Consider the following 24,349-nt stretch of genomic DNA (forward strand, 5'->3'; position numbering starts at 1 on the left):
ATGCGATATGCTAAGCTATACTATTTAGCCCCCAAAAGCTTTTATTTTGAAGTCGTCCAACGGGAAGTCACATTCTTATCTAGGCATGAACTGACGGTCGTACTCAAATCATTTTAGTTGACGGAACACTAGTGGCACAATTGGCTTAGAATAAAGACTATTGCATACATGGATGGAGCTGCAATGCTGCGAGTGGGCAGTCAGTCTCCTAGTATCAGAACAAATGATCTTTAATGTTCTTCTCGACAAGAGTGAGCAAAAGGACCGAGAGTAGAAAGGATGCAGCAGAATCTTGGTATTTTCAGCAGCGACTCTGCGGGATTAGCTGCAGTGGAAGAAGCCACTTGGTTCAGTATGCAGGGTGCTCCGACCCTCGCTCCCCGCGTCAGGTGTTGTATGTGCCTGCAGTGATTCAGGTCGCCCCTATGGATCGCCTCAATGGATGCCTTCAAACCTGCTTTGGACGATAGCGTGAGTCCCAAGGCTTGTTGTAATCCTCCATCAGATGACACCGACGCGGATGTTTTTCGCTGGCCAACACCGGAGCACGGCGGCATCATCGACGCCGGCCCGGTGGCTGCAGGACCGGCCAGCCCTGGTGGTCTTTGGACGGCGGTGTTCGACTATGAGGCGCGTGCGGAGGACGAGCTCAGTTTGCGGCAGGGGGACTTGGTGGAGGTCCTGTCCAAAGACTCCCTGGTGTCCGGGGATGAGGGCTGGTGGACTGGTATGATTGCGGACCGGGTGGGCATCTTCCCCTGTAATTATGTCAGTATTGGGAATGGCATTTCGGAGAAAATACGGGACACTTCAGAACAGCAGTACTCAGATTACTCAGTCCCTAATCTGCACTGTGAGTATCCCATTGTGCTACATACAATAATGAAATTAGTATACTAAAACATTACATCAAGTTCCAGTACATACATCCTTGTTTGTCATCTGAGACACCCACATTGAGACTGCTATGTCATGTTGGTACCAGGCGCATTGCACTTTTGTAGGCCTGTAGATACCAAAGCATCCTCAGCGAGGGGGGCCATCCTCAGCACCATTATTCATCATATTGCTGCCTGTCAAACAAGGCAGTCGGCCGCGCTCCATCAATACACCCCGCCTTGCTGCTCGAATTTCATTGCACATTGTGCTTGTGCGTCGCATCTTCAGCAAGCCAGAGGCAGCAGACCGGCCCTATACGTCACTGCCAGCCATTCACATCCCATATCTTCGATATGGTGTTTGTGAGTGAGCCTTTGTCATCATGCTCTACTGAAGCAATGGCATCAATTAGCTTGCTTTTACTGTTTAGCATCCCTGTTCTGGGCACAGATACTGATGATGCTCCACATAGCCATTGGAGCTGCAGGAGAGCAATGCAATGGGTTCAATTATCGAATTGTGCCTCTGGAGAAAAAGCTTATGCTGTTAAATGCCAAGCCAAGGTCCTGTGCTCAGCTAGATCAAGTAGACATAAGCAAAACCTGCTACATTATGCTGCACTGGAGCGTGAAAGCACTCTCATTCTGTCTGGCCTTTATAAAAAAAATTATGTGCCAGATTGATCCTGTAGAAATGCCTTTGAGATATACTGTTACTGTACATAGATCCAGTCTAATATCTATTGCCCATCTCCTAGTTATTGTTCTTTTAAATGTAATATTTGACCAGTGCATTTTAATCACTTTTAACCCTGATGGCAGATGATGCATGTGAGCTATGTAGATTGATTATTTTCAATTATTATTTACAAACAAAAAGAGAGGAAAATAGTGCTTAAGTGGTTAAGGCTGCATCCTTATGACAGAGATGCCATCCCTTGTTTGGGTGTGTTGTATTTCCTCCACTGTCTTTGCTGTCTGAACATTATTTCTATTGCTCATGCTTGGAGGCAGCTGACCTACTTTCACATACCATACCATCCCACCTGAAATATTTATCAAGGTCAGTCTGCTTAGGGGCCTGATAGGAAAATGAATGTGTAGGCCTATACTAAGTGTACAGACAAAGTGCAGACACAGAGCCTCTGGCAAGCGGCAACATGCTCCCGATTCATCACACATAACAATAACTGACCTTGGACTCAAACACTTAGGATGAATATCTGTCAAGCAACATATCTCTCATTTTGACTATATTGAGCATCCTTCTGCTGGTTGAAACCGAAACTGAAATTGCCCTGCATGATCAATAAAGGTCTACATTGTCCTGTGTCTCCTCTCACCCTCAGTGCTGGAGATCAACTTCTCAGAGCTCACCCTCGAGGAGATCATTGGCGTGGGCGGTTTCGGCAAGGTGTACCGTGCCGTGTGGCGTGGCGCGGACGTAGCCGTGAAAGCGGCGCGCCGGGACCCCGACGAGGACGCGGGGCAGACCCTGGAGAGCGTTCGCCAGGAGGCCAAGCTGTTCGCCATGCTCCACCACCCCAACATCATGGCCCTGCTGGGTGTCTGCCTGCAGGAGCCCAACCTGTGTCTGGTCATGGAGCTGGCCAGGGGCGGCCCCCTCAACAGGGCCCTCTCTGGGAAGCGCATCCCGCCGTGCACACTGGTGGACTGGGCTGTGCAGATAGCCCGTGCCATGCTCTACCTCCACAGCGAGGCCATTGTTCCCATCATTCACAGAGACCTCAAGTCCAGCAACAGTAAGTCATCTGTGTAGTCTGTAGTGCACGGTATGCCCATGACAGGGGTATGGTGGAATGCTCTGCTGGTGGTGATAGCCTATAATGTGCAAAGTCATTGTCATTTTTGCAATACAAGATTTAACATCAAAAATCATGTGCAACATCATGCATAACCCAGAGCTAATAAAGGGTTCCATGTTTTTATAAAGGCAGCAGGGTGGCCTAGTGCAGTGGTTCTCAACCTGTGGGTCGGGAAATTATTTTAGGGGGTCGCCAGATGATTAACTTAATGTGCAACATTGTTTTCTCTCTCAACAGTAAACACACCAACATAAAGTTTAAGTAGAGGGTATCTGCACATTTCTAAAGTGACGTTTAACACTAAAATGACAAAATAAACATATGGTCAAATATTAGAGGCAGAAATTGTGAAAATAGCAGATCTACATGCTCAATGCCTCAACTCTTAGTGCCTGTCAGGTTGGGGGGGGGCAGTTAAAATATGATTATTTCAGGGGTCGCTGCCTGAAAAGGTTGAGAACCACTGGCCTAGTGGACAGAGAGACTGTTGCAACGGGGTGTAGAAAGGAAAAAAGCTGTTTATATGTATGTTTGTGGCTCTGTTGTAATCTTGCATTTTACTCTGGATCGCCTAAATCCCAAGCCTATTACCAAGGATTTGTCCAGTCCTCTGCCACAGGCTTCCTATTGGACGCTCAAGAAACATATGCAACGAGCTTCTTGTTTGCCACTGATCTATCCTCCAGTGATTAGCGGAGGCCTTTGAGTACCATTGACTGCATCTGAGTGTTAAGCCAATCTAACTAGTTGACATCCTTGGCACAGTGGCCCTTTATTTTTGTATTCATAATTATGTTTATTGGAGGTCGGGTACAAAATCATTGTCATTCACATCGACATGCATACAGTGGCTCGTTTAACATTACAGTAAATGCTGTATAAGACAATGTAGCTCTCAAACCCACAATATACAGAACAATATACACCTCAAAATGAATGGATGGATCCAGTGGTGTCCGAGATTAGCTTCACACAGGCAGACACGATACACAGGCCGTAAAACATTGTGATAAAAAAAACGTGTCTCTTAACATTAACATTTTTTTATATATAAAGCTTAAGTTTTTCTTTAATGAAGGATACTTATTACTTGGTTCAATGTTTTTGTTGATCATATAAACTAAAGCATTAAGAATAGAAGAACAACAATTCTTCCCCTCTATTTGTCAGTGTGATTGAACATTAAAGGTGATGTAAGTGATCCATCTCTGCAGTGCAGCTCTTTAGTAAAACAGAAAATACATTTTCAGATTGGGATACCAATTTTATCCAATCAGGAGAGAGAGCCCCACAAAGATAATTCATTAGTTCCACTTATTTATGATCCTTTTTTAACCCAGCACTTCAAACACTTAATCCTGTATCCATGTACAGTAAGAGACCTCTCCTGATTGGATAAAATTGGTATCCCAACCTGAAGAATTCTTTTCTGTTTAGAAAACAGAAAGAGCTGGAGAGACAGGGAAACTGACTGGACAAACACTGTAGCAGCGGTCTTCTAGATCAGGCCCACTTGAAAATCTGACCACTCAACACAGTGGACACACATTTGATCAATCGATCAATCAAATCCGATTTTGATAAACATATACAGTAGATCATGTTTCGGAACATAGTACACTTTACACACAGTATATACTTCCTTTTATATAAAAATCTTTTTTTCCCCTCCACACCAAAATCTCACCAAATCCGAAAATAGCGGATCATACAATACAATGCAATGTAAGCTTGTGGATGTGATATTTTCACTGAATGTTTGCCAATTATGCCAAGAATAGGGATGCTAGTGGTTAAGTTTCTATTTAATGGTATCACAGTCCTGGACATTTTTAAAGGTTTTAAAGAAAGAATACCATTACCGTTTTAACATTATTATTTTTAAAACTTTGTGTTTTGCCAATGATTTGCAATGCCAGCCCACAGGCTGCTATTTAATTGCGGTATTACTTATCTTGAACCAGAAAATGTCACTTACACTCCTTTAAAATAGAGTTACAGTATAGTATTGTCTCCTTCCATTTAAGCCTCTTTGGTTTATTTACCACGTTGACAACACATTGCTTTGGTCTTGATCACTGGGTTAAGGTTTGGGTACACTACTCAACAATGGTCGGGTGGGGGAGTTCCGACAAGATGGCGACCGAGTAGGACGCGTTTGTTGAGCTCTGTGGAGGTGCATAGTTTTCACATTTTTTAAGCCCATTTTTTACTGCCTTTATAGTTCTTTTGAGACTTTAAACGCCCAAAACACTGGTGAGCGTCTGTTTTTGCAGTTGTTTCGTGTTTCATGCCGAATACGATTAACACGAGGTCGAGGAGTACTAGGTCTCCGACCGCAAACGCCGACAACATGGCCGGCGCAATGCAGGGCGACGCTGACGCTCCGGTTACAAAGAGCATGCTGCGCGAGGTCCTCAAGGAATCACTGAAAGAGTTTATGGATGGTTTTATTCAACCCATGATGCTTGGCTTGGAGAAGAAATTACTGAAGAAGATTGATGACTTCGGAAAGGAGCTGCGTCCTGCAGTCGCCACGCTGAACACGACCGTGGCTGAACATGGGGAGGCCATTGAGAACTTTGGTTCCTCCATGGACAGTTTGCAGATGTGTATCACTGAATTGGAGAGAAGATGTGCTAATCTGGAGGAGAAGCTCGTCATAGCAGAAGACCGGAGTCGTAGGAACAACATAAGAGTGATTGGGATCTCTCCTGGGCTAGAAAAGGCTGACCCAGTGGCCTTTATCCAGTCTTTTTTGCAGAAAACATTCCCCGACGAGTTTCCCGACTCCCCCCCGGAGGTGGATCGTGCTCATCGGACCGGCAATCCACGTTCTGATAAGCCAAGGGCTTTCCTGGCAAGGATCCATTTTTTCCGGGTAAAGGAACGCATACTCCAGCTCTCCAGGAAAGCAGGCCAACTGACATACAATGGCAAAAAGGTGTATATTTTCCCCGACTGGTCTGCTGAAACATCAAAGAGAAGGGCAGCTTTCGGGCCAGTAAAGGAATTCCTACGTTCCATCACCGCGGAAGGAGTTAAATACGGAATAAGGCACCCGAGCAAATTCTGGATAACCGTGGATGAGGCGACTTCTACTTTCAACTCACCCAAGGAAGCTCTGGCCTTTTGCAAGGATAAGTTCAAGACGCCAGGTGCTGCGGACGAGACTCTAGCTACGCAGGATGATGAGACGACAGTTACAGAGAATTAACTTTTACCAGGGACACTTTTGCTTTCGTGATCGCGTGCTTTCAAACACATTCTGCCGATGTGATATCCTTTTGCCTTTAATGGACTGTTGGTAAGCTGGCTGGGACTTTGGAGATGACTTTTACGCAGCGTCTTTCTTTCCTCACTCTCTCCTCCTCCTCCTCCCCAAAGGGTGAGTTGTTAATGTAAGCCTACTTATTGTTTTGGACTCATCATCTGACTTGACGTTGTGTTTTCAAGTGTTTCGTTTCATAATACCTATTTTATTTGTTTTATGTTTTAACAAGATCTGTAAGCAGATGGGTGTTACTCGTTTTAATTTAGGTTACCGCAAGGAGAGAGGATTTAGGGCTGCTAAAGCTATAAGCATAATTCACTGTCTTTTTTGTTTGAATATAATGGACATTGTTCTTGTTATTATTGTATTCCTTTTCTTTGCTCTTATTGAGCGTTGTGCTGCTTACTATATAGGTCTAGAGGGTTTTATCTCTCTCTGTTAAGCTTTGTCTAACGTGTTCCGTGTCGCGGTTCGGACGGAGCCTGCTCTCTCTCTCGTCTTCCCTCTATGTCTCTCTATCTATCTCGGCTTTCCCTCTCTCTCTCTCTCTCTCTCTCTCTCTCTCTCTCTCTCTCTCTGGCTCTCTCTCTCGCTGTGTGTGTGTGTGTGTGTGTGTGTGTGTCTTTCTCTCTCTCTCTCTCTCTCTCTCTCTCTCTCTCTCTCTTTCTGTTAGGTAATGGCGGCTATGTTGGTTGTTAGTTTATGGTTCGTTTATGCCGCATAAAACGCTACTTTCTCGGGTAGGAGGGCGAGACTGGGCTTTGGCCTTTGTATTGAGTAATGTAGCCTACTGTTTAAGGTGAAACAGATATAAATAATATGGTCTAAATTGTGAAGGCTCCGCGGTTCCAGAGACCACTCGCTCTCCCGCCCTTTCTCTATGTCTCTCTACCTATCTCTGCTTCTCCTCTCTCTCTCTCTCTCTCTCTCTCTCTCTCCCTGGCTCATTGACTCGTTCTTTTTTTTCCTTTTTTTTTCTAATCTCAATAGCTGGCGGATGTACGATCTCGTGGCGCGTTGGCTCTACGTGCTTGTGGATCCGCTGTCTGGGGGGGGGGGGGGGGGGGGTAGTTATTTACCTACTTTACTTGTTGTCTTCTAAAATGTTAATTTCTTGATGGGGGGAGAGGGGAGCTCTGTATTGGGATATTTATTTTGTAGTCGTGATTGGGTAGGTTCACTGTTTGAAGTATGGTAGTTTACTGTTTAAGACGGAAACAGACTTAACTAATATGATTGACATTTATCTAAGTTTGCACTGGCCTTTTGGGCATGTACAGGGAGCTGTATATGGCGCAGTATGCATTATGTGTGCTGTGTTGTATATGGTTTCCTGATCATACATAACTGTGTTTTATGTAAATACTTATGTATACAGACTTTTCTTTTCTTTCCTTTTTTTCCCCCTTCTAATTAGTAATTGTGGTTTGTATGCATGGATGCATGGGGGGGCTGTATGTGGCGCAGTATGCATTAACACTGTGTGTGCTTTGCTGCATATGGCCCCCCGGATGTGCTTTTAATTTCTATTTCTAACTACATATGTAAGTGCATATATTTTTTATATCATATACACTGATTTCCTTTTTTATTTATTTTTATTATTAATATTATATTAGTGCCTTGTCGTGGTGACAGCCTTATTTCCACTTATCTGTCACAAGTGTTTGGTTATTTGCATTAACGTGGCTTATAGGGCTTTATCACATTCTAAGTGGGCCTAATGCTGGACTGATTATTATTATTACAGTTGTTATAGTCCCCTCAATTTTTTTTCCCTTTATTCTTTTCTTTTTTCTCTCCCCCTTCTTTACTAGAAATGTTAACATACCATTCTCATTTATTTAAGTGATATGAATTGGGGAGATTGATCATAATTTGAGCTGATGGAATGTTTGAGAGCTATTCAGCCACAAGAAGGCACTTTTTTGTTGTTGTTTTTACTTTGGTGATCTGTTATATATTTACATAACCACCAGAGGGCAATGTATGGTTACTTTTGGGCAGTTACTTGTTTGCACTCTCTGACAGAGTGAAATGAAGGTTGACTAATAGGTTGATGGGGTGGGGAACTGTTTTTGTGCACTCTGATGCTAATGGGGTTTTCCCCCTCAAGCTTCAATGTTATGTGTTTTTTTATGTTCGTTTGATGTTGCTTTTTCCTTTCTGTTCCTTTTGGGGTTGTTTTGTTTTTCTGTTGGGAAGGTTTGTTGTGAGGGACCAACTAGGAAATTCTAAAATGTTCTACTGTGCTTGCTGTGCGTATGGTTTGAACCACAATTATGACAGAATATAAATTTCTAAGTTTCAATGTAAGGGGAGCGAATATACCGCATAAGCGAACCAGCATTTTGGGGGTTTTGCGATCTAAATCAATTGACTTTGCATTTATACAGGAGTCTCATCTTTTAAAAGAGCATTCCAACCGATTGGCTAATAAACATTATCGTGTTTTAGCCTTTTCAGCTGCTTCTTCCAAAACCAAGGGAGTAGCCATATTGGCTAGACGTAACCTTAGGTTGGATTTTTTGGGTGATTGGTCTGACAGTGACGGGAGGATAGCTGTTGCTAAAATCCGCTTGGAGGGTAAAATGCTAGCACTAGTCTCTGTGTATGCTCCAAATGTTTTAGACAAAGAGTTTTACAAATTACTAACTAAAACCTTATTGGAACTGACGGATTTCAAAATCATTGTTGGTGCTGACTTCAATGCAACATGGCAACATAACCTAGATAGATCCACTGGGGTAGAAAGCAGAGAACAAGCACTAGCGTCTGCAGAACTACGTGCTTGGGCAAACTCAACTGGCTTACTCGACATCTGGCGTTTAATGAACCCAACGGTTAGAGATTTTTCTTTTCTGTCGGGTAGGCATGCTTCATTCTCTAGGATCGATTACGTTTTTGCCCCTGTTAGCTTGTTTCATAAAATTGCCAAGGTAGAGTTGCTCCCAATGTCACTCTCGGATCACAAGGCGGTGCTGTGTGTTGCTTCACTGAAACAGGTTATAGATAGAGCTCCTAGATGGCGGTTTAACACCACACTGCTGCGCGATGCGGCATTTGTAGCTCAGTTTCAAACTGGTTTGCGTGAATTTATAAATATCAATACAGGCTCAGTTGAGGATCCCAGAATTCTTTGGGATGCAATTAAAGGCTTTATCAGGAGTAATACAACCCTCTATGCGTCCACTCAGAGAAAATTAAGGTCAGCCAAACTGGTGGAATTGGAATCTCGGTTTTCTACTTTGGATAATTCTCTCCAAAATAACTTTGATGTTAGTACAGCAACTCAGAGGGAGCTAGTTAAGAAAGAAATTAACTCCATTCTCAAGCGCCGCTCAGAATTTCAAATGAAACGCACAAGGCAAAACTACTATTTTAATAGTGCAAGACCCAGTCACTTACTGGCTTTACGTCTTAGATCCAATGAGCATTTTGCTGATATTGTTAGTGTCAAATCAACAACGGGAGCCATGGTTACAGAACCCAAAGAGGTCAATGCCACGTTTCGTGCTTTTTATGATGAGCTCTACACCTCCGAGGTCATTCACGATGATGCAGTATGCAATAATTTTTTATCCAACATACAGTTACCAACCCTTAGCGAGGCGGATGCGGAAGCCTTAGATAGACCGCTCCATCTGGCGGAATTACAGGAAGCTGTGCTCGCAATGCGTAGGGGCAAGTCGCCTGGTTTGGATGGGATACCCCCTGAACTTTATGCCATCTTTTGGGAAGATCTAGGTCAGCTGATGCTGGACATGTTTCGATATGCAATTGAAAGTGGCTCTTTCTCCAGGGATGTGAATGTAGCTATTATATCATTATTGTTGAAGAAGAACAAGGATCCCACAGATTGCGCAAGCTATAGACCGCTTTCACTTTTGAATTCTGATCTAAAAGTTTTTGCTAAGGTGCTTGCGCGTCGCTTGCAGGGTTTTATGACCACCTTAGTACACTGTGATCAGACAGGTTTCATAGGAACTAGACTAGCCTCTGATAATGCTAGACGACTATTGCATATCATCGATAGGGCTAAGGAGCTGAGGACCCCCGCCGCAGTGTTGTCGCTCGATGCGTTGAAGGCATTTGATCGTCTGGAATGGTCTTACCTGTGGGCTGTACTAGATAAAATGGGATTTGGTGCTTCATTCATACATTTTGTTAAAGTACTTTATTCTAATCCGTCAGCGATGGTCCTAACCGGTAAGATCTGTTCGCCGCTATTCACGATTGGCAGATCTTCGAGGCAGGGTTGTCCCCTGAGTCCTCTCCTTTTCGCACTTTCACTCGAACCCTTGGCTCAGACAGTGCGTCAGTCTGCAGATATTACTCCTGTTTCGATTAACAACACACAGCATCGCATTTCCCTATATGCTGACGATATTCTACTGTTCATTGAGAATGCACCACAGTCAATTACTCACGTCCTTCAAATCTTTGATCAGTTCAGTTCCATTTCCGGCTACAAAATTAATTGGACGAAGTCAGCCCTTCTACCTCTAAATGATCAGATGAGATCTGCTATCCTGCCGCCCATAATCCCAGTAGTAAGCCAATTCAAATATCTTGGCATAGATATTTTCCCCTCTCTTCAGGCTATTGTTAAGAACAACTATGGTGACACTCTAAATAAGATTTGTCTTGATTTAGATAGATGGTCATCTTTGCCCAACTCTCTCCAAGCTCGAGTTTCAATCATAAAGATGAATGTTCTTCCTAGGGTTAACTTTGTAAGCTCTATGCTCCCTTTGCCACCACCGCCGCAATACTGGAATAAGCTTCACTCTGCGATATCTAAGTTTGTGTGGAAAGGGAAACGCCCTCGTCTTAAACTTTCTCTATTACAACGTGCTAGAGATGATGGCGGCCTTTCATTGCCCAACTTTAAATTTTATTATTGGGCCTTCACGCTCCGCCCCCTTTTAAATTGGTTTAACCCAGCAAATAAGGTTTCTTGGAGAGAGCTTGAGGAGAGTTTAGTGCAGCCTGTTGAACTGAGAGATCTTATCTATTCAAACATAACTACACATCAATGCAAAGTTCGCTTTGGACCTATCATTTCTCATTTAGTGGCAGTATGGAGAGCAGCTGAAAAGATGTGTAAGATTGATTGTAAATGGAACTTATTTTCCCCAGTGTTCAATAATCAAAGACTTTTAATCGAGGATCGCCCCATTCGCTTTCCAAGGTGGAGGGCTAAGGGGATTCGTACATTAGGGGACTTATTTGATAGAAATGGTTTACGACCTTTTCGAGATTTGTGTGACATCTTCAATCTGCCTGGAAATACCCTTTTTTTCTACTTCCAACTGAGAACGTCCATGAGGACCTATGGGGTCCCATGGCAAGCTCCCCTTAGATTGCACCCCTTCCATGAGTTTATCTGTGATGGTAACAGAACAAGAGGTTTGGTTTCCACCCTCTATGGTTTTTTATTAGACTGTAGTTATGGGCCCCTATCTGTTGATACTGTTTGGAGGAATGATGTACCAAATTTGGACCCTGACTTTTGTTGGGACACAGTGTGGTCTAACATTAGGCTATCTTCTAGAAATCCAGATCATCAACAAATTCATTTAAATTTTGTTCATCGGACTTATTTAACTCCCCGCAGACTATGTGCTATGAGGATTTTGAATAATCCCAACTGCACTCTCTGCGCCTCAAATAGTATTGGTACCTTCCTTCACATGGTTTGGGAATGCCCAAATGTGTCGTCATTCTGGAATATGGTTGCCTCAAAACTTTCAACTATTTTTAGTATTAATATCATATCTTCTCCTTCTTTATTTTTATTAAATGACGTCTCACAGTTGCAACTAAACAATATACGCAAGCGCATCTTCTTTGCTGGATTAACGGCGGCGAAGAAGATGGTAGCTACGCGGTGGAAACCTCCTCATACGTTAACGTTTCGCCAGTGGGCCTTAACCTTTCTAGATATAGTATATTTAGAGCAGTCGATAGCAAGGTTACACGGAGCAAAAGAAGAAAACATTAATATGTGGTCGGACATTGCAGATAAGCTTAAGGCTATGATTCAAGAAATCACTATATAGTGGTAACAGCCTAGCACAGGCATGCACTATTGTACATTCCGTGTTGGTCCGGGGAAAGGGGGTGGGTGGGTTTTCTTTTCCTTTTCTTGTTTTGCTATTGTTTGTGTTTGTCTGTTAATTGCATTTTTCTTTTGATTAATGTTTTACTTTTTCTTGTTCTATTCATATGTATGTCTCTAATTTCATGTTATGGAAAATAAAAATAATTGATAACAAAAAAAAAAACAATGGTCGGGTGGTGGTTTGTGTGAAACAGGCTCTCTCCCACTATCTCCCTCCTCCCTCTCCCTTTCCCTCTCTCTCTGTTGCATTGACGAGTCACAAATGTCCACGCCATATGTGGACATATCTGTGTACCCGCCACAGACAGGCTGCCCCACAGACACCACCCATCCACCACAACTTGAACTTTATATAGTATGAGCACACACAGGACTGCAGTATTTGTGTCAAGTATTTTGCATTCAAATGGATGGAACCCCTCCTTGTGTTACACTTTATTAAGCCCTGTGACAGAGGTGTGGCTTTTATTCCATACGCTGTACTTGTGCAAACCTGCAACTATGGTACGTCTAATCAACACCTGTGGCTAGAACGCATCTGCTCTCACTGGCTTCAGTAGCTGTCTGTAAAAATCTGTATTTTAGCAACATGCATCAAATCCTTGGATGTACTTCTGCTGACAGAGGAAATGTGGTGGAGAGCTGAGCTGTTTTTCTTTTTTTTTAGATTACATGTGGGGTAAAACAAGCTTATGAGGCAAACTATTAATCTTCACAGTGACAGGCAATCCATGCTTCAAGAGCAGAGTTTTGTGTTTCAGGAAAAACCTCCTTTCTATTAATTCTCTTTTTTATATCTAATCCTTTCTGTAATTAATCACTGAAGACTTCATCAATTAATTTGTTTATATCTTGAGAGGACAATACTCTTGGGTAATTAACCCCCACCCTTTTCCGTGACCCACCATGTTTAACCTAACATCTGCCATTTGGTGGATGCTTTTATTTTGTGCATGCGATTATAACGTGGGTGGCCCCAGGGGAGGGATGGCAAATTGGCAACCCCTAACCGCAGGGGCGTCACAAGGGGGGGGGGGGTTACTAGGGCCCCAAGATGGAGGAGCCGCTGCGGCTCAGCCGCATTATTACGCATTATTTTGTGCTTTAACTATTGAAAAATAGCAGATATACAGTACAAGCTCACAAGCTTGTACATCTGCTATTTTTGAAGTTGTCAAAATGTGTGCAAATCTTTGAATATATGTATTTTTTTTACATTTTGTAACTCAAATTTGCTTCTGGGGGTCCCTGGAACTAAATATTTTAAGATGGGGGTCCGTGGCCAAATACACATCATTTTGGGGGTCCTTCACATGAAAAAGTTTGAGCATAGACATAGAAACACATTAATAAAAAAAAAAAAAAAAAACGTCCAAACTATTCAAAGATTTTTCAAAAATAGCAGATCTGCAAGCTCGCAGCGCGGCACTCGGTGCCACGCTGTGCTATTTTTCAATAGTTAAAGCACAAACTAATGCGTAATAATGCGGTCCCAGTGTTAATGGGTTAAACCCCCTCCCCCTATGAAGAACATTCATGGGGGTCCCGCAGTGAATCCTTGTAACCAGGGCCCAGGATTTGGTGCGCCACCCCTGCCTAACCGTGGACAGTTTTTTGTGCCATGCTCTTCTTTCCATTGGGCGACACAGAGCCAGGATTTCCTTGCACCACATGTCAGGATTTAGTTTCTTTGGAACAGTAACAGCAGAGCCACATGACCAGCAGATGAAGGGTCCCTTGATGTGCACCACAGCTTGTAGACACACCCTCCCTACTGAGTATAGCCACAGCAGATGGCCTGGCATTGTACAGCTGAATGGGGGAGCCTCACTATGTGGTTGGGTGGAGAGAGCAGGTTTTGCCCTTGTGCATGGAAATTGAGGTGTTACTGTTTTCTACTGCCGACTCCTGCAACAGGAGTGCCAAAGTATGCTGTTTACTGTCAATATTCCAGGATGACCTCCCACTTGGGTAATGACGCCCCCTGGCGATCATTCAGAGAAACTACTTCAGCTCCCGTACTAACGTAGGTAGGAAGGGCCTGTCACTCAAACCGGAGTGACCCGCCTCCAGGCTATATAAGCCCCCGGAGGCGGAAGTAACATCCTCTTTTCACTCTCTGCGATATCACATTCAGATAAGTTGAAACTCAGCCTTTGTATTATTATTCTTCGCGCATTAGCCTAAAGCGGTGGCATTGGAGTCGCCCACCGGCGAGTGTTGAATTAACCCGTACTTAAGAATACTTATTCTTGTCCCGTCCTAAAACGACGGTTATTTCCTTCTATAACAAAGGATTATTACTGCTTGTTCAGGCCTCCGCCGAAGCAAGCGTGGCATAGCATTAGCCGTTAGCTTGTTAGCTCGTCTGCTATTTGTTAACGTTAGCTACACTGCTTACCGCTTGTTCAGGCCCTGCCCGAATCAAGCGTGGCCTAGCCTTAGCCGTTAGCTTGTTAGCTCGTCTGCTTCTGGTTAACTCTATCTACAGTGCTTCGCCATGGATCCTCTGGCCTTCCTGCCGAGGCAATGTCCAGGCTGTCCAGGACTCATCGACGGACAGGATCTTCACCCTCTCTGTGTCGGCTGCATGGGCGTTGCACACGCCTTCTCTGCACTGAGTCCTCAGGGGAGAGCAGGACCTTTCTGTGACTTCTGCGTGGCCTACGACCACGATGTACTGGTACACCGGTTCTACCTAGCCAGGGCAGGCCTCGGGGCCTGCGCTCCACCAGGTGGGTCCACTGCTCTCAACCCCACAGCCCAGTCTTTCCTTCCCCAGGCGGCCCGCACCGTTGGTCAAGGTGCGGCGCTGCCTTCCGGAGATCCGTTTGGCAAACAGCGCGCCATTCCAAGTCAAGATGGCGCCGTGCTACATGAGACACCGCCTGCCGCGCAACCGACCGCAGCTAGCTCCACTGTCACTGGAGCTGGCGGGTCTGGTGAAGTCGCCGCTAAGAAGGCGACCAAGAAGGCTAACATCCCTCCGGTAGCCTTTTCCCCTTCGGGCGCGGTGCCCAAAAAGAAACGCTCGGATGTGACCGTCGGGGACGTTCCCCTCGACGTGAGCATCACCAAAACAGTCCAGACTTTCAGGCGAGAGTCGGACCTGAGCTCCTGTCAGAGCGAGGGTTCTGGTTCTGAATACTCTGGATACACGGCCGAGGAGGAGGAGGACTCCGTCGAGGGCGATGGTTCTCGACTCACGGTCACAGTGAAAGGTAATGCCCCTGCGGCTCCAGCACGTCAACTGGACGCCGCAGGGAGCTCCCAGTCCTCCTCAGGCACCACTGCCCCTCCACCCGCCAGTCAAGCGGGTGAAGCGGGAGCAGAGGACGTCGATTCTGCAGCAGAAATGCTGGATCATCTCACGGTCTACATGAGAGCTCTTGCCAGAGTTGGAGAGGAGTTGCCACCTCCTCTCCCCTCTGAAGAGGCCGAGGATGATGACGAAATGCCCGGGCAGGAGCCTTCGGTTCCCGCCCCGTATGTCCTCTCCAGGCTGCCGCTGGTGAAAGGTTTCACCAAGGCCCTCCATTCCTCATGGAAGACACACAAAGACCCCAGGAAGCTGCCTTTTTCTGTGTTGGATTTGGTGGGCGGTGCGGAGGCAGGCATGTCCACCTGCCCTAACCTGGACCACCTGTTGGCACAATCTTTTCTGGGTTCCGTCAGACCCCAGTACAAGGATGTAGGCACGGCTAAAAACGGGCCGTTTGTCTGCCCCGTCGGCACCAACCCGCCGGGGTTCACTGTCCTGGAGGACAAGCTGCAGTCGGACAGGGCTCGTAACGCCTACCGGTCCGCTGCTCTGGCCGCTAAGGACCTGAATTTAATCCAGCTCTTGCTCGCTTCCACCAAGGACCTGGTCAAAGGTCTGCCCACGGGGGAGCACACAGCTGAACTGAACACTTTATTTGACATCATGCTGAAGGTCAATTGGCATGCGGTTAAGTGGATGGGCAGGTCCATGGACTACAACCTCCAGTCTGAGAGAGCCCGCTGGCTCGACTATGTCGACCTCGAGCCTAAGAGGGACGTGGGCGAGAAGCCTCTAGGTCCTCGCGGGGAGATGTACAAGTCTCTCATTAACATGGAGAACAGTCCCACCACCCTCATGGGTGGGGGCTTGGAGCTGCTGCAGGGTAGAGTTACCTTCTTCAAGGCGGCTAAGGACATCGTCGAGTCCACCACAGTGCCACAGGAAGAACCGCAGCAAGCTAGGAGGGCGTCCCGCTCCTCCCGCGTCAAGGAAAGGGGCCGCTCTGCTTCTTTTAAGAAGCACTCGTCTTCCTCCAGGGGAGCATCTGCAGCCAGGGCGCCTGACAGGCCCCGCAGCAAGGTTGTGGTTCCCGAGCGCGCTCAGCCGCGCCGCCCGTCCAAGGATGGCAGGCAGCAGTCTTCCTACCGCGGTGGCCGCGGTAGGGGACAGCGCAAATGACACTCGGAAGAGGGGGATTGTGCTGGGGCGGGGGTCCGAGGTGTCTCTCGGTCCCCCTCCCCCCAAACGAGGGCGTTTTTCGGTACCCCGTGTCGGGGAAATGAAAATGTGGAATTTGATGCCTCCTGTGTCGACAATAAAAATGTTGAAAGAGCAAAGTCTGTCTCTGTCCAACTCTCTCGCACTAGCACAGACGACCCCATCGTGCATGCCTCCTGTAGTAATGATGAAGTCCTGTCAGGACTCGATAATCAATCACAGGTTTTATCGGCAACCAGTAATGTTAATGTCAAACAATTATGTGGTTCCTCAAGCGCGCGAGTGGGATATCCCTCGCGTCGACAATATGACTCCTTTATGCATGCCTCCTGTAAGAATGATGGAGTCCCGTCAGGACTCTTTAATCAGTCACAGGTTTTATCAGCAACCAGTAATGTTAACGTCAAACAATTATATGGTTCCTCATGCGCGCGAGTGGATTTTCCCTCGCGTGAGCGATGCTATGAATTTAACCTTGAGTCAGAAATTCTGTCGGCCTACTATGAGCCCGGGTCAAGGGACAAGCATAAAGGCCTTAGAGCAGGTATTAAACGTAAAAGTTCCTCTCCTGTCAGGGGAGAATGCTTTAGTTGTGGGCGAGTCTGTTTATCAGTCGAATCGCTTTGCTCTTCCTGCCGCTCTATCGAGCGAAAACCGAACGCTTCCGGTTTCACCGGATACGGATTCGCTAGCTCCCCGCTTCCGGTCCGGCCGCAAAAAAGCTCCGCTAGTCAAGCGGTACAATCAGAAGGTGTTCCCGCCTTGCGGCCTATTGAACCCCTGCGCTCCGCATCCGGGTGTTCCGGATACGGATACGCAGGTTCCCCACTTCCGGTCCCGCCGCAAAATAGCTCCGCTAGTCAAGCGGTACAACCAGAAGGTGTTTCCGCCATGCGGCCTATTGAACCCTTGCGCTCCGCATCCGGTCGTTCCGGATACGGATACGCAGGTTCCCCACTTCCGGTCCGGCCGCCAAAAAGCTCCGCCGTCACGGAAGCACAGTGGTGGGGTTTCTCTCGCTCAAAACACGCTAGCACGCTGCGCGCGCCAGTGGAAGTTATGCAACCCGAGCCATTGGGTATTTCGAACGATAACCAGGGGTTACAGGTTACAGTTCGCAGACATACCCCCGCTTTCGAGCAGGGTTATTCATACCAGGGCGCGTGGTTTAAAAGCAAGTCTTTTGAGAGAAGAGATCAGCTCATTGCTAAGCAAGGGTGCTATAGTGGAGCTGGACAGGACCCAATCCCGCATGGGATTTTGGAGCCGTTATTTCCTGGTGCCCAAAAAGGGGGGGGGCTACGTCCCATCCTGGACCTAAAGGCACTAAACGTGTACCTGAAGAAATACGTTTTCAGGATGCTAACTGTACCCACCATGTTACGGTCGGTCAGGCAAGGGGATTTCCACTGTTCAGTGGATCTGAAGGATGCTTATCAGCACGTCCAGATTTATCCCCCACACAGGAAATTCCTACGGTTCGCCTTCGAGGGTCGCCTGTACGAGTATACAGTACTCCCTTTCGGTCTGTCACTGAGCCCGAGGGTTTTCGTGAAAGTGACCGAAGCAGCCATCGCCCCGCTGAGACAGCAGGGCGTCAGGTTGGCGACGTACATCGACGATTGGATGATTTCAGCGAGCTCCGCCCACGAAGTGGCGCGTCACACACAAGTGGTTTTGGCTCACCTGAAGGCCTTAGGTTTCATAGTCAACCACGGCAAGAGCATGCTGACTCCAGCAAGTCGTCTTACATTCATTGGGGTCCTTCTGGACTCATCCGACATGTCGGCCCGTCTCTCGGAGGAGAGGGTGGACAGGTTTCGGGAATGTCTCGACTCCTTTCAAGTGGGCCAGGAGGTCACTTACAGGAGTTGCATGGTACTGACGGGAATGATGGCTTCCGCAGTACATCTGTTGCGTTTGGGCAGGTTTCATATGAGACCTTTTCAAAGATGGATGTTATCCCTCGGGATCCCGCCCTCCTTGAAGTACAAGAAGGTTACAGTTTCCCCTTCCTGCGCGATCGCCCTGTCTCCGTGGCTGGTGGAGGGGTTCCTCACCAGCGGAGTCTCGATTGGCGAGGTGGTTTCCCGCAAGTCGATCACGACAGACGCCAGTCTCAGTGGATGGGGAGCCACTTTCGAGGGGCGCACAGCGCAGGGGCTTTGGCCTCTGGAGATGAGGGGTCGTCACATCAACTATTTGGAGTTGATGGCTATACTCCTGGCGCTCAAGCATTTCGAGCCTTGGATTTTGCATTGTCACGTCCTGGTCAGGACAGACAATACGACGGCCATGTTTTATGTCAACAAACAGGGGGGCCTGTCGTCGTTGCCACTGGACCGTCTGGCTCGAGAATTGACGGTTTGGTGCTTGTCGCGCCTCAAGTCGATCAGGGCCTTACACGTCCCAGGTCTCCTCAACAGCGGAGCAGATCTCCTGTCCAGGGGAGGTCCTCGCTACGAGGATTGGTCTCTCCACCCCAGGGTGGCGAGCCAGATTTTTCGCAAGTTCGGTCAGCCAGTGGCGGACCTGTTTGCGTCAGCGGAGAATACGAAGTGTCCGTTGTTCTTCGCGGTGAAGGGCAGTCCTCCCTTGGGGTTGGACGCCTTAGCGCACACGTGGCCGAGAGGTCTACTGTACGCGTTTCCCCCCTTCGACTTAATCCGACCCACTCTGGAGAGAGTCAGGAGGTTCGGTCTGGAGATGCTCCTGGTGGCTCCCTACAAGGGCACGTGGAGATCGGCGATCGCCCCTCTCCTTTGCGAACCGGGTTGGCAGCTGCCTCAGTGCAGGGACCTGTTGAGTCAGGCCAGGGGGGAGATCTTCCACCAAGACCTGCAGGTCCTAGACCTGTGGGTTTGGCACGTGAAAGGTTAAACCTGCTGGCAGCCGGTTTTTCTTCTGAAGTGGTTGCTACCATTCAGAGTGCTAAGGCGCCCTCTACGAGGGCGTCTTATGATGGAAGGTGGAATGCCTTTGAGGACTGGTGTGAGTCGCGTGTTCCACCTGTGGTGGCTCATGTGGCGTCAGCCCAGGAAATTCTGGAATTTATGCAGAACCGCTTGAAAAGTGGTCTGGCATTTTCTACCCTTAGGGGGTATTTGGCGGCTATTAATGCCTGTCACCTGGGGGTGGCGGGCAAGGCACCTTCTAAAGTCCCGGAGGTCATCAAGTTCATGCAAGGAGTTGAACGTTTGAGGCCGGTGACTAGGTCTTTGTTCCCAGTTTGGGATCTGCAGGTGGTTCTAGGGGGCCTATGTCGGGCTCCCTTTGAGCCGCTTGTAGGGATGCCTTTGAAACTTTTGAGTTTCAAGACGGCTCTTTTGCTGGCTTTGGCCACGGCTAAAAGAGTTGGTGACCTGCAAGCTCTCTCGGTGTCTGCGGAGTGCATGCAGTTTATGAACAATGATCTCAAGGTGTTGCTCAAGCCTCATCTTAAGTTTGTTCCTAAGAACATGGTGGTTCCTAAGGAGCCTGTTGTTCTTCTGGCTTTTCATCCTCCTCCGTTTGTCTCGGTGGAGGATGAACGGCTGAATTGCCTTTGTCCTGTCAGGGCATTGAAGGCCTACTGTGACAGGACTGCTGGTTCTAGAGCTTCTTCTCAGCTCTTCGTGGAAATGGGCAATGTTCTTGTCAGAAAGCCGGTGTCTAGACCCACTCTTTCGAGGTGGATTGTGGATGCTATTAGGCTGGCTTACTCTAGTGCGGGTGTGGAAGTGCCGGCGGCACTTAAAGCCCATAGCACTAGAGGTGTGGCTACTTCGTGGGCACTGGCAAAGGGAGTCTCCGTTCAGGAGATTTGTGTTTCGGCGAATTGGTCTTCGCCTTCTACCTTTGCAGCCTACTATCACCTGGATATCGAATCCTCTTCGCTAGCGCATTCGGTTCTGGGTGCAGTTGCCTCCTCTACGTCATAGAGGAGTCGGATCTTCCCCTCCCACAGGTGGGCATGTAGCCACCTGGGGTATTTTGGGGGGACCCTGTGTTTTCCTTATATAGTGTGTCTTACTTATAAGGCGGACTTGTCCTTTTCATTTAGTTGAATGAGGCGGACTTCGGTCTGTCAGGGTCTCTCCTTATTTTCTCATGCCTTCACACCCAGGTCCGGTGGGCCTGGGACCTTCTGGGTGATGGGTCACGCCCATTTGGGCTGTGCTCACCCGTATGAGGGGTGTGTGGGGGTATGAGAGTAGGTTGTGGCTTAGAGGGGAGTTTAAGAATCCCAAGTGGGAGGTCATCCTGGAATATTGACAGTAAACGGTAGGTTCCGTACGGAACCATTGTTTACTTAGATATGGAAGGATGACCTCCCACGTAATGCCCCTCTGTTTCACTGAATGTGGCAGAGAGTGGTATTAAGAGGATGTTACTTCCGCCTCCGGGGGCTTATATAGCCTGGAGGCGGGTCACTCCGGTTTGAGTGACAGGCCCTTCCTACCTACGTTAGTACGGGAGCTGAAGTAGTTTCTCTGAATGATCGCCAGGGGGCGTCATTACCCAAGTGGGAGGTCATCCTTCCATATCTAAGTAAACAATGGTTCCGTACGGAACCTACCGTTTTCTGCACTTACAGAGCAGTATTATTGAATGGCTGTATTTTTGCATTGCATGTATTACATTAAACATCCATTAAATTAATTTCTAATCTATACAGTTGAATAGGGAAGAGCGTGGTTAGACCACCTAACCACCCAGAGCTGCTCTTGGCTGTATTCTAGTACCTCACATTTTTGCAGTTACAGTGGTCTACCTTCTGACTGAGGCTGTTATCATTGATCAAGTACTGTATTTTTCATATGTGCTCTTTTCTGTGTCTTAATGGCTTACTGTTTCATGGTTTCCTCTCTCGTTTGTTTGTTTTGTTTCTCTCTTCTTATCTCTCCTGCTCTCTCCAATCCTTTCATCATGGCCTCCCTCCAACTGCACCCTGTTTTTTGTTAATTTCCCATGTTGTCCCATCTTTGCATTCCCGACATCCATTGTTTTTACCTTCATGGCCGGACCCCGCCTGCTGTACTACTCCCAACATTTCAATCCTTGGTCCTCATCACCCTCCATCCCCCATCCTCCAAAAACTGACCACCCTCAACCTCTGCATCATCCCTCCACCACCTCCCCCATCATCTCTTCTCCTCCCTCGCTTGGATGCTTTGTGTACCACCAGTACTAATCCTTGAGAGGGTTGAGATGGACGACCTTAGTAACAAGACTCTGAAGATCACAGACTTTGGCCTGGCGCGGGAGTGGCACCGTACCACCAAGATGAGCGCCGCAGGCACCTATGCCTGGATGGCTCCCGAGGTCATCCGATCATCCACCTTCTCCAAGGGTAGCGACGTCTGGAGGTGGGCAGAAGGGGGACAGATTCAGCTGCAAACTGCATCTCTTTTTTCTGTATTGTTGAGATGGACAGTTTGTGCAAATACAATACACATCCAGACATTTGTTTGGGTTGCATTGGTGTAGTAAGCTAACTGATTACAAGTACAGTAATAGGAACAACATAACAACAGTATTTCTTTGGGACACACACATCTGCCATTGTCTTGGAGGTGCAAACACAGGTACAGCATTGGGTTTTTGAGACATTTTAGTGATATCTTCTGTCTAGCGCAAAACTATGGTTAAGAATTCTGCAGGGAGGGACTTGCAACAACTTCAATCTTATGAAAACCTAAGATGGGATGTCCAAATATAAATGTGTCAAGCTCCCAAGCCACTCCTATACACTTGCATGACATTGATTCCCTTCCTCTATTCGCACATACAAGGCTAGGGTGTGTCACTGTAGCTAAACTAATAGACACTATTCAGTCCTTATTATGCTTTCACTTAGCATGGGGAGATATGGGGGCATTTTGTCATTACTTGTTTTTATGATCAAATATTATACTAACACTAATTTCAGTTTTCCCCCTAAGAATTCTTTTCATGCCTTGTGGTACATACTGAATAAAATCTAAACAGATGCAGCACACAGGATGGCATATTGGCACAGTTGGACAGCAAAACACATGGTCTGCACTGCCTGATGACCAGAAATCTAATATCTCCCTTGGCCATTGGGGATTCCTCTTTGGAAGACTGGTAGATGTTTGGTCTCCCATGCGGGAGGATGAATGTTCATGATTGGCCCGGCCTGAAGCCCATTATCTCCTGTGGCATGGGGGAATTGCCCTTTGGATGAGCTGTAGATGTTTGGTTTCCCATGTGTAATCCCTGTGGTTACACCTGTGTGTCTTGCATATTGAGCTGCATTGTTAAGAGCCAAGCTCAGTCCACAGGGAGAGTTAAGGGAAATGGTATTAACAGGCCAGCTTAGCTATTTCTGACTGTTGTGGGGTTTCCCCCTCTACAATGGGATTAAAGGGTGATAGGTTGAAAGTCAAGGAGGCAGTGCGCAATACAGAAGTAGTGATAGAGGTACTAATGTTCTGGGGATTTTTTAGTTTTTTGTTTTTTGCTACTGTGAGTTTCTATTATTCTACAAAAACCTGACTTGTTCTCAGATCATAGAGACTTCCCTATATGTTATTGTTAAGTCATGGTAAACGTCATTGAATGCTATACAAATGGGTGACATCATGAACATGATCAGCCACCCAGAATCAGTGCAGTATGTCTATCTTCTTGTGCATTGCTGTCTTTACTCAATTCTTGTGATTTGTGCCATACTTTAGTTTTACCCATAAGTAGACAACGTGTGGTCTGGGAATTCCCTCCATTTGCGGTGGCACAGTAGATCTGACCTTGATATACCATAGTAGTATATTGCTGTATACTGACTGAGGCCATTCTCTCAGCTCATCAATCCTCTCAGTTTGAAGCTGATGTTTTACTAGGGGGAATCCAAAAGCCATGCCATACATTTATATAGTTTTAACCTTTATTCATCTGGGAAAGGCCTGCTGGGTGAGCACATGGTTTATTTCAGGAACACCCTGCTTGATGTCCATATCGTAACTCTCGGGTGGAAACCTTGGATATCTAAAACAGTTACTTTTCAGGAAATGGAAAACAGAACCTGTGTTCCAGTGGATCCAATGTAGTTACTATTTAGTCACCAGCTCTTGTTAATACTTTCACTGGTTAATATTTATAAAACCTGCAGACAGACTGAACCACTGTAAAGCTGGTGTCTCTATTTTGGGCATGTCATTATACGTGAACATTTTTCAAATGAGCTCACAATGCATCACATGTAGGCATCGCTACTTTTGCTCGACACTGTGATACAACAAAGCTTTAACTCATGAAAAACCACAAAAGGAGGCAATATGGAGATACAAGGTTTCTGCCCGACAGCGATGATATAGTATTGCACACATTCAGTGTTTGAAATCAACAACCTTCAGCCCTGGGTGTGAAATGGGTACTTGCTGTCCACAATGAACTAGCTACACATTTAGTTGTTGTCTAATGTCTACCATAATTATATCTTTGAATGTTTGCCACTCTTTGCTGTTTTTCTTGTAATATGATCAATCAAGCTATGGTGTTCTGCTGTGGGAGCTACTAACGGGAGAGGTGCCTTTCCGTGGTATCGATGGTCTAGCAGTGGCTTATGGAGTAGCTATGAACAAACTGGCTTTGCCTATCCCCTCGACCTGCCCAGAGCCCTTTGCACGTCTTATGGAGGGTAAGAAGGACACTTTTGCCCGCAATCTTTGTACATTTAGTGCACATTCCTTTCTGCATGCTCACACTGTGCTGTTGTTCTAAGACTGTCTCATTTGTTGGAGCTTTCTCTTTGGAGATCAC

At 46.7% G+C, this 24,349-nt stretch overlaps 1 protein-coding gene across 1 annotated transcript in view; it reads left to right on the plus strand.

The window, feature by feature from the left end:
* Nucleotides 1-438: 438 nt before the first annotated feature.
* The window catches only part of map3k9 (mitogen-activated protein kinase kinase kinase 9), a gene marked incomplete at both ends in the record, with an annotated part of 34,031 nt that continues 10,120 nt past the window's right edge, over nucleotides 439-24,349 (plus strand). Inside the window, 4 exons of the mRNA XM_080750194.1 lie at nucleotides 439-853; nucleotides 2,228-2,641; nucleotides 21,753-21,933; nucleotides 24,079-24,227. Coding sequence (XP_080606320.1) covers nucleotides 439-853; nucleotides 2,228-2,641; nucleotides 21,753-21,933; nucleotides 24,079-24,227 — 1,159 coding nt within the window. The remainder of the gene's footprint in view (nucleotides 854-2,227; nucleotides 2,642-21,752; nucleotides 21,934-24,078; nucleotides 24,228-24,349) is intronic.

This window comes from Nannobrachium achirus (genome assembly GCF_963921795.1).
Source record: "Nannobrachium achirus genome assembly, chromosome: 20".
Taxonomy (NCBI): Eukaryota; Metazoa; Chordata; class Actinopteri; order Myctophiformes; family Myctophidae; genus Nannobrachium; species Nannobrachium achirus.